At 39.4% G+C, this 11,576-nt stretch overlaps 1 protein-coding gene across 1 annotated transcript; it reads left to right on the top strand.

The window, feature by feature from the left end:
- The first annotated feature begins 340 nt into the window (after nt 1-340).
- On the top strand, nt 341-10,066 carry LOC128216965 (uncharacterized). The gene is made up of 7 exons (XM_052923730.1): nt 341-484; nt 1,757-1,900; nt 5,895-5,951; nt 6,118-6,303; nt 6,431-6,520; nt 8,674-8,813; nt 9,079-10,066. The coding sequence occupies exons 1-7, from the start codon at nt 373-375 to the stop codon at nt 9,304-9,306; spliced, it is 957 nt and encodes a 318-aa protein (XP_052779690.1). The 5' UTR covers nt 341-372; the 3' UTR covers nt 9,307-10,066.
- Nucleotides 10,067-11,576: the final 1,510 nt, after the last annotated feature.

Raw genomic sequence — 11,576 nt, 5'->3', positions numbered from 1 at the left:
ACCATAGAAGGATAGAACTCAAATAGCAATTACATCGTACTAGTACAAAGAAGTATGACAACTTCCCTATTGTCATTATCTGCTCATAAGTGCTTTTAATTAGTATTATAATTAGAAATATTTTGAAATTGATTAAAAAACATAATATATAATTAAATAATTCACAATTCATTACCACTAACAGTGATCACTCGTCGATTGCGAGTGGGCTCGGAACCATTAAATCAGTTAAAAGACTATCGGCACCGGACCGCTACGTACATACGTCCGTCCATTTCCGATACAATCAGCTAACCCGGATCTTTGACCGGTATATATATGGACCCGTTACAGACACACATGCATTCTTGTGTTTTGAACCACACGTGCAAGATGACACAACTTAATTCTTGGAGTTTTTTCCTTCTTGCTTCCGCGGCTGTCCATCAGTGTCTGAGCCTGACAAATGTCAGGTTCTATGAAGAGTTAAAGCCGTACTTGAACTGTAAGTTTGTTTTGAATTTGTAAATACATAATGTATAGATTATTGAGCTTGGTCGATGTTAAACTATGTAATATATATCATATAAACTTTAACTTCGGTCAAGCGAAAAAAAAAGATTCGTTTTCGATAACATATATACAATACTACTGTTACGTTTAAATTTATTTTATGAGTATTTGCAGGCCTTTAGATTATATTTTTTATTGAACACGATATGAACAGGTAACATGTAGAGTTTATGGTTACCACGTTTACAAGACGCGTCCAACTAAAGGCCTTGTTTGTGGTGGTAAATCTGTGGAAGTCTTTCCACGGCACTTCACGGCACTTATGCACCAGTCAATTGTAACCACGCCTCCCCAGGTCCGGGGAATAGCGGGGACTTTGACTATCGGTCCAGCCAACCCCGGCTAAAATCCCCGTCCTGCGGGGACGAACAGACGGTAAAATCCCCACCAAATGCCCCTGCACCCCAGGGACCCTAGGTAAGGCCCATTCCCCGCTATATTTAAAGCGAAGACAAAACCACCGCGTTCACACCTGAAAAGTAAAACTACGACCCATTTCCGCGGCTATCCCCGGTATACCCCCGGACCTGGGGGGAGGGGGGGGGGCGTGGTTACAATTGACTGGTGCATTAACGGCGCTCCCTTTGCTCTTCCGTAGCATTTTGTTTGAATTATAGCAGTGGCGCCGGAAGGTGTCTTGTATTGGGGAGGCGGGGTGGGTCCCGTAGGGGGAGTTTTGCTGTAATGGGAAGGCTGTATGGGTCTGGCTGGGCTTTCTTTTTAAATCACGTCGCTTAAAATCATTATTTGCATTTTATTTAATTCGATAAATGGACGTTTAATACGTCTTCGTTCATTAACATAGTGTATACATACGTACGTATATTTATACTTCATCATAGTGCAGCCAAGAATATAATTTGAACCATTTGAGCACAAAATGAGCTAAACTCAGGTTTCTGAAAAAAAATAATGAACGCGTTGGAAACTAAAATTTCGAGGTTGATTTGGCTCTGACATGATTATTAATAAGATATGATACATATCTCTTTCTGCTGCAACTTATTTATTAGTAAATTAACTGTTATTTTTAATAATTTCTTTAAGACAAATGTAGTAAAACCTGTATTAGTCGTCTGCAGTTTGCACATGATGTCATTAATGTACTTGGCTCCCCTTATCGTTGATGACCTCTGATTGGTTCAATAATGAAAAACGTGTAAATAAATGTTTAGGGAAGACTTTGTATTCGTCTCTTTTGCAGTGGACATTGCTGAAGATAAGTTAGAGCTCGTGGCAGATGACGGAAGTGACGTCATCCTGTTGCCTGGAGGCCCGGACGACGAGCTCGATATCGCCTTCCTTCTCAAAGAGCTCGGTTTCACCCATGGAAACGCATCGGAGTCTGGTAAAACGAGTTTTATGTTTGCACTACTTGAAGTTCCTTGAATTATTGTCGCGATATTTGTTGTCTTGTGTACGAGTTAACCAGCAACGGCTTTGGAGTAATAAAATCTGAAACAATTCTGAATTTTTGGGGAAAAAGAGAAAACCAAAGAGAGAAAAGCAGAGGAAAACGAGTTAGTCGGAAGCAGGTTTCCAACACATGGGCCAGCTTGTTTTATTAAACCATAAACCAGTGGGAATATGACAGGTGGCAACAACTTGTATCATCTCTAAACACCGTTTTAAACTCAACAGCAAACTAGCTACAGTTTGAAACATTTTGAACAACTTATTAAAATGAAGATAAAAATTAACAATTAATTAAATTCCTTAAATATAATTCTAAGAAAATGGGTCAGCAGCACAATTATCGGTCTGCAGTCGGGGACCACATCAATAGCACCAAATCGGAACTAATATACCCTCCTTGGGTAAATTACGACTGTTGCGGAAATTGTACACATTGAAGCAAAAGTTATCATTGTTTTACAGATTTTAAGTGAACAGAAGTTTGAACCGTTTAATATCTTTACCGACATTTTATGCTCTCGGACAGAAGGTTAAAAAGATCCGGGCCCAACGTTCTCTGCGCGGACAATCTTTCATAAGAAGTCAGACACAGACTCAATATGTGATATTTGTTTATAAAAAATATTTCCTTTAATTATGAAGAGCAAAATGTACTTATATTTGAATTAAATAAACAATAATATAAATTATTGTATAATATATGTGTTTAGTACATGTTTGGACTGTTCAATATTTAAATATGCAATTGAATGTAGTTGACACTTATGCCATGCAACACATTTAATAATACAACATACATTTATAAAGAATATGTGATATGGTACTGCGCACACTAGTTTACATACAGACAAAAAGTACAATCAACAAGGCGCTATAGTTTAAGCATAACACCTAGCACATGCAACCATTTCATCATAATTATCTAAGCAATCGTAACTATTTGTCTAGGAAACATTTCACAAATGCTTACACTGGTCAGCATAGGGCATTGACATAAATGAGGTAAAGTTGACGTAAGTCATACGTTTTAATGATAGTTTTCCAGTATTACTTTTGCCATTTGTTTCTCAAATGACAAAAACAAAGAACATGTTCAGTCATGTTTCCAGTCAATAAATTGCACAAATTACATCGCTGTGGATATGGACGTGAAACAACGTTTCCGACAGCATTTAGGATTTTTACACATAATGGCCGAAGATTTGGACTGTTTCTGACGATTCTCCAAGAAGGGGAACATTTATTTTCATGCCCAACATTGTCAAGTGCTAGGCAACCCCTAGCTTATAATATCTACAAACAATGTATGTTTTACCGGTCAAGTTACCTTACTGTCCAGTAATTTCTTCCATCTTCCATCGTCTATGAATAGGAGGTACAATAATGGTGAACTTTTCCCGCCCTGTCTGGTGCCTTGTAAAACCGGAAATTCCTTTGAGTACAGTCCTTTATACTTACAACGGCTTGTCACATTCGAATACATATTATGAAACGCTACTAAGGTATTACTGTCAAAAAAGGTGGAATACGTATCCTTGTCACGTTCCTTGTGTAGATATATATAACAATTATGTAGCTGGATAACCTTGAATAAAAGACCGTCGACCAAGACACTGTCAAACGCCTGTCTTGTGTCCAGAAAACATAGGCACACTGGAGACATCCCCGAAGTGGAATTGACGTCATGATGCACCTATGCATCCATTCAGCTTATGCAAAATATTGTCCTTAAAACGTATGAGAAGTACTAATTCGTAAAGTTAAAGTAATGTAGAAGACAACGTGATAGCGCGAAAGTTACTAGGATCGAAGAGTCGAATAGTTTATCACATAAACATTCATACAGTTTGTCAAAGCCCCCTTCGTCACATGGTTCCATAGTTAACTGGTTAATAGTTCTATGTTGAGAAGCGTTTAAACAATCAAAGCGCGAGGCGCTGAAAGACCATCTGCGGGCAAATATGTGAGAGTTGCAAATTTTATTTAAACTATGGGAATGGGTGAAGGGCACATAGATAAAAGTGAAAAATGTGCCGAGGGCCAAGACCGCTTGTGCCCACACTGGGCGAGGAAACAAACATATCTTTATCTATTTTAGGGCGGCTTGTGTCATTTTGTTTATGAAAATGTCACTTCAATCGTTGTAATACCCCTTCCGGATGTATTTAATGTTACATTGCACGCCCCTTTTCGTTTCTTAAGGGTTTTCGCTGCTATATCATACAATAGGAAAATACAGTACATGTACATCATATATATCATTTCCTTTTATGAACATACACGTTTTGTTTAATAAAAATAATTTGTTAACAAACAACTCCAGCAATAATTCCATTCAAAATGCACAGCGTATCACTTCAGTCGACGTCATGATCCCCATGTATTTAAAAATACAATTACATGCCCCTTTCAATCACTTCTAAAGGTTTTTCGGTGCTTTGATTAGATACCATACGTAAGGCAAGTTTTATGAACATACACGTTTTAAATGTTTGAGGAAAATGATTTTATTTTTACGAGCAACTTTAGAAATAATTCCTATCAAAATGCAGAGCTTACCGGATGGATCGTTTTCCCGCGGTGAGGACAAACATGTGGTCAGTTAATGTATGTAGAAACTATTTTTAGAAAATCTGTCAGTTTATGTAGTTGAAACTATTTTTAGATTATCGGAAATTGTCTGTTCTAAGAATGGGAATATCATTGTGCTTTTTCAAGTTTTATTGATAAATAAATGTTATTTATGTGTTACGTTAATATCTGTGTAGAAATAATACGTCAAGTACTGTTATGAAAGCTTCGTACACTTTAGATGTTTAACAGGTTAAATCCGAACTACTTTGCTTCATCAAGCGTATGCATGACTCACTGTCGTATCAGGGCATGTGTGTTAAAATAAATTAAAGCCTTATGTCCAAAACAATGGCAAGATTTCACCGGAACGAAGCTATTACGCAAAAAAATGAAAACATCTTATTAGAAAAGTATACGCCTAAAATCATAGAATGAATAGTATTTTGTAATTGTATAGCAGGCATATCATAGTATTTGAAGCATTAGCAACGCGAAATTGAGATACAACTATTTTGACTTTCAGACAATCATTTTTGTTTCTTATCTCATTAAAGTAATATCAAATATACACCATTACAAATAAGCGTGCTTTAGGGTCACTACTGGTTATAATAACAATCCCTGCAGGCGATGGGACACTTGCGGTCGGTAATAATTTCTAGAACATCTTGGGCTAAACTCAGAGTGAATATCAGTATATTACCTTCCTACCAGAGCTTCCATTATTTTGACCCAATTTAATCTGATAAATATAACGATCTAAAAATAGTTATATCCTGCTAAAAATAAAACGCCGGGATACAGAAATACAGCGCGGAAATAGCCGAACAACCAAGAACTCGTACTCGGAACGCAATACAACTACATGTAATCTATTTTTATGATTTCGTCGTCATTCTGCTAAACATAGAGCGCATTGAGACAAAAAAATGGTTAAAACGACATGAATAGAAGTTGATAGTTCTTTGGAGTTTGTGGTCTTAAGACTACCTGCGCGCATGCGCACATAGTCTAAAAATCATCCGCAACGTCACAATATGTCACAAAGTCTATATATGCTCCCGTGGTATACATATATATATATATATAGTCTATATGTGACGTATAACAACCGTCATATGATACGTAGGTGTTGTCAGAACGTATACACGATAGCATTGGATGTACAGGACACATGTTACAATCATTCAGAAAGTTTATCAAACACTTAATCATACAATATGGAAATATAGTCATAATATATCTCAAAAGAGTGATCCACACAAGGCAAGGCATGATATGCGAGTTGTATGGTAGCAGCCAATGACAATTCTAGGTTGTTTCATTTTACTATTTCGATTCTATTGTTGTAGAAGCAGACCCGAAAATAGCCAGTCTCCTCGATGCTTTCAAAAGTGCTCCACGTAAAGGTATTTGAATTCATAGTACATAATTACTTATACAAATCATAACTGTTTTATTAAGTACTTAATCGGAAATGTGTAGGTTTGACAAGATGGCAAACTAATAACTCGAGCATTTTGGATTAGTAATAAATAAGTGCCTTCAACACCATTCGTTCTCTATCCATTACAGAAGTGAGGACAACAAACGACTTAAAACTGTGGTGGACGCATCATCATCATCACCACCACCACCACCACTACCACAAATGCCCACGCCAGCAATTTGTCCAGTGTTTCAAGCGGGGCTGTGCTGCATGCGTCATGCAAACATTTGCTGTGGAACACTACTACAGCTACCATCGCTTCACTATCAACAGTAAGAAAGCAGTTAGATTTTCATTATATTTGTATTCGTTAGTTACACTTTTTTTACGTTGCTGTATAAGTATTTTACAGTTTGCTGTATGCCTTGTACTGACAAACTGCCTCTGCTACATTTCCAGTGTGTATCCGGGTGGAGTATCAGCACTACAGGAGATTCCTGCTCTCTTTCACCCTGAATGGATACCGGCTCCTCTATACTTTAAATAACTGTAAGTACGGATAAGTCAATGTCTATACTGCAAACGACCGTATGTACGAAAACCGCCTCCTCTAAACCACACACGACCGTTGATAAGGATACCGCCTCCGCTAAACCACAGACGACCGTTGGTAAGGATACCGCCTCCTCTTAACCACAGACGACCGTTGGTAAGGATACCGCCTCTTTCACACTACAGGCGACCGTAGGTAAGGATACCATACCATCTACACTACAGACGACCGTTAGTAAGGACACTACACCAGCTGCACTACAGACGACCGTTAGTAAGGGTACCGCACCATCCACACTACAGACGACCGTAAGTATTGATACCGCCTCTTTCACCCTACAGACGACCGTTGGTAAGATACTGCACCATATACACTACAGACGACCGTAAGTAAGGATACCGCATCATCCACACTACAGACGACTGTAATTAAGGATACCGCACCATCCACACTACAGACGACCGTGAGTAATGATACCGCCTCCTTCACACTACAGACGATCGTAAGTAATGATACCGCCTCATTCACACTAAAGACGACCGTTGGTAAGGATACCGCACCATCCACACTACAGACGACCGTAAGTAAGGACACCAACTCCTCCACACTACAGACGACCGTAAGTAAGGATACTGCACCATCCACACTACCGACGACCGTAAGTAAGGACACCAACTCCTCCACACTACAGACGACCGTAAGTAAGGATACTTCACCATCCACACTACAGAAGACCGTAAGTAAGGATACCACACCATCTACACTACAGACGACCGTAAGTAAGGACACCAACTCCTCCACACTACCGACGACCGTAAGTTAGGGAACCGCACCATCCCCACTACAGGCGACCGTAAGTAATGATACCGCACCATCCACACTACAGACGACCGTTGGTAAGGATACTGCACCATTCGCACTACAGACGACCATAAGTAAGGATACAGCCTCCTCTAAACCACAGAGGAACGTATGTAAGGATACAGCCTTCTCCACACTACAGACGACCGTAAGTAAGGATACCGCAACATCCCCACTACAGACGACCGTAAGTAAGGATACCTCACCAACCACACTACAGACGACCGTAAGTAAGGATACCGCACCATCCACACTACAGACGACAGTAAGTAATGATACCGCCTCATTGACACTACAGACGACCGTTGGTAAGGATACCGCACCATCCACACTACAGACGACCGTTGGTAAGGATATGCACCATTCACACTACAGACGACCGTAAGTAAGGATACCGCCTCCTCCACATTACAGACGACCGTAAGTAAGGATACCGCCTCCTCCACACTACAGACGACCGTAAGTAAGGATACCGCACCATCCCCACTACAGGCGACCGTAAGTAAGGATACAGCCTCCTCTAAACCACAGACGACCGTTTGTAAGGATACCGCCTCCTCCACACTACAGACGACCGTAAGTAAGGAAGCCGTCTTCTCCACACAACAGACGATCGTAAAAACGACCGTTTTCTATACACTACAAATGCCCGTAAATTTGACCGCAACTTACTCACCTCAGACGACGGCAAAAACAAGTACTTTCTACACACTTCAAAATAACTGTTAATACGACCGCCTCTTCCACAGAACATACAACCGTAAATTCGAGCGCATCCTCCACACTACAGGTGACCGAAAATACAAACGCCTCCTACATACTTTATATAGCCCCTAATAAGACCGCCTCCTCCACATTACAAACGATCGCAGATAAGGCCGTCTCCTAAACACTTTAAATAACGGCAAATGTGACCGTCTCTCATACACTACAATCAACCGTTAATAAGATTGTAACCTCCACACTTTAGAAAACCCTAAATACGACCGCCTACACCTTTTAAATAACCCTTAATAAGACCGCCTCCACCACACTACAAACGACCACAGATAAGACAGTCTCCTATACACTCCAAACAACAGAAAATGCAACCGTCCCTAATACACTACAAACGACCGCCTCCTATACTTTAGACTTTCACAAATTTGACCAACATTATTATGGGATCATTGGTAAAAATGGCATACATTTTAGAGTACATTGTATTTCGAAATTTGTCAAATGCCACTGTGAAATATATGGTTGATAAGATGTTATCACAATGTCCCTTTTGTTAATCCTGCTGTAGTGGCCAGGTCCACCTTCAAGTACTGCTACCACGTGCCCCACCTCGTGTCACGCTCCAGCCGTCTGTGTGCCAACCTGTACAGTATCAACAGGAGCCGCCGAACTATGTGCGCGCGCATCACCGGAACCGCCAACATCAAGGTATAAATAAAATTTAAAAAGGAATATTTCAATATGGGCATCCTTATCTGTAAAACATGTCTCGTCTTCTTTAGATTCGTTTTATTTCTTGTAGCATTTGCTTGCCACAGTAGCTATTAAGATATACCATTATATATTGCGGCTTCAATATGTTTGGATTCGCTAGTAAGTTTTAGCCGATATTGTGTTCGTCACTAACACTATGTGGCGTTTCTGATCTATATAAGAAACTTTTTTATACGGACCATTACACCATACATTGCAGGGTCACGTTCGCAGCGCCTATCAGAACATCGGCTGTTTCCGTATCCCGTGCAACATCGACACGCCAGCGAATGAGAGCCAAGATGACACTAATGACCTCTCCTCTAATATCTTTGACCCGGCATCTGATGACCTTGACAGTGGATCCGTTGAGGAAAACGAAAATCAAGATGGTGGTTTCGAAGACATGGCCGAAGACGACTCTGACTCCGCTTTGAGATATGAATAAACTCCCGATCTGAAAGATGTGTCCAACTAGAATCGTGATTATATAACGACCATTGCTAAGATGCTACGGCAGTGTTTTCTTTGTCCTTTTGCGTGGGTGTCAGTCTTAATTATATTGTCTTCAGAACTATTGGTGTAAGGTTTGACATTTTTGAAACAAGTGGTAGTAATAATGTAAGATTATTGTAGTAGTAAATGAATATAATATGTAATAGTTACTGCACACATCATTCGATTGTTCAGTAACCCTTTTATTGAAGCTTTCACTTGCTTATTCTGTGACCGTAACTGAATTAATGTGTGTCAGATTATTCCGGTGCATGCTATATATGCTGTACGCTCTTTGATTGAAGAGACCCTTTTCCACTCAGACGCTTTTGTTAACAAAAATGAAATTAATTCCGATTTTTTTATCAAATGCAAAAAAAATATTATCGTTTCCTATGGACAAATTTACGATGCTATAAAGTTGCTTAACCACATGTATAGTCTTTTCAAGTATTAAGTATTATGTTTCAAAGCAAATAGCAGATGTACTGTGAAAATCCGGGTTAGTGGATGTATATGTTAAGTATATATTAATAACATATATGCTAGTTTTGATAGTCATTTTGAAATTTAAAATATAAGCAATTATGAATATGTGTTTCCCCAAGCATTCTCTGTGATCTTGATGTCGATATATATTGTTACTATATCGCTGTGTGCCTGTTTTGTTCCTAATCTGAGCTTTCTAAATACAATATGCATGCAGCAAAACTCGTGTGATTTGTTTATTATTTCATTTGATATATTGCAAGGGCAAATTTTATCAAATAGCAATCAATTTAAAACAACAACAACACGTGTTGATTATGAAAACACACACAGCTCTTTTTATTTAGTTTTGAAACTTCAAACAAATAAGATTTAATGTATTCCAATGTCAATTAAAACAAAATGGAAGTCGTATACATATAATGCATGTTTAATTAGGTTAAGGCAAATTCAACCAAGCATGTTAGAGTCGTGCTTGTAGAGACGAGAAAGGGGCTTAAAAATCACGTTTTATACCTGCCTTTTAGGCTTGCTACGCCGGAAGCGGGCATGCAATCGATCCCCGAGGCATATTTGACTCATTTTGCAGCTCTATGGCTCTCGCTCATCGTAACTAGCAAATATACCACAAGAGTCGAGTTACCCTAAGCAGTGCACTAAGTGATAGCAAAATTAAACAGCCTTGCCCTTAAGGCTGTACCTGAGAGGTTGGAGCATGAAATCGGCAACCCAATGCCTATTTGACCTTGCTTTATATCACTAAGGGTCGTGCTCATGGAAAACGTATGCCAAGCTGTAGCGTAGGCCTAAACTTCTATTGATTACACAGTATTTGTACAAGTATTGTAGTCTGGATTCCTTTGCGGACATTTACGCCTCTATAGACTGGTACTGTCCATGTAAGGCTCGTGTTCGTGAACAGAAGGAGGGAGTCCAAAATGACCTATTCCACTATTTGGGCTAGGCCTGGCCCTAAGCGATGGCACGTTCAAACAACCGTGCATTTTTGTCTGGCTTACCGGGATATGAGCATCCAATAATCGGTGACCAGGCATATTTGACAAATTTTATAATACTGTTTCTCTCTGGATATGTATAAATAAACAAGGGGACCGGCGGCGAAGCCACCAATGGTTACAAGACAGTAGCATAATTCTTACTGAAATACACATATTGATACACTGGGGAATTGAGTTAAATTATAATGACTCTCGTATTGACCATTACATTACCCTGTTAGAGAAACCATCCAGAACCGCTATTTCGGTATATCCATTAGGTCTGAGATCAGAGTCCAATATCTCGAGGACGATTCCTCTACCTCCTTACATTTACAGTGCCTTTATAATAGAGTAAATATGTCGCTACGTCTTCAGTGACCTAACATAAAATGTGCATACCAGTCTATAAATTGTTTCATTTCACTGATTTGATACACAACAGTGCCAGTGTTATGTTCTTTCTTTATTTGGTAAGTGAGAAACAAACAGGTCCTTCTGTGTAGGAATGAAAAAGGCGAGTGTCTGAAATGAAGAACAACAACTTGCAGTGTTTGAAGTAAGCATACAGTCACGTGTATGACATACCAACTGTGTGCTTTAAAAGGTAGCCGCAACAGCAAGGTCAACAGCCGCCTTAGATTTAGCGAACATCATCTCAAAACCTATAAATACCGTTTTCGAAGCGCTCCTCATGAGCGTGTTTGAAGATATGTTGTCGAAAATTTAAATGGAA

Source organism: Mya arenaria, chromosome 14 (genome assembly GCF_026914265.1).
Source record: "Mya arenaria isolate MELC-2E11 chromosome 14, ASM2691426v1".
In the NCBI taxonomy this organism is placed as follows: Eukaryota; Metazoa; Mollusca; class Bivalvia; order Myida; family Myidae; genus Mya; species Mya arenaria.
This window is presented reverse-complemented; position numbering and strand designations above follow the sequence as displayed.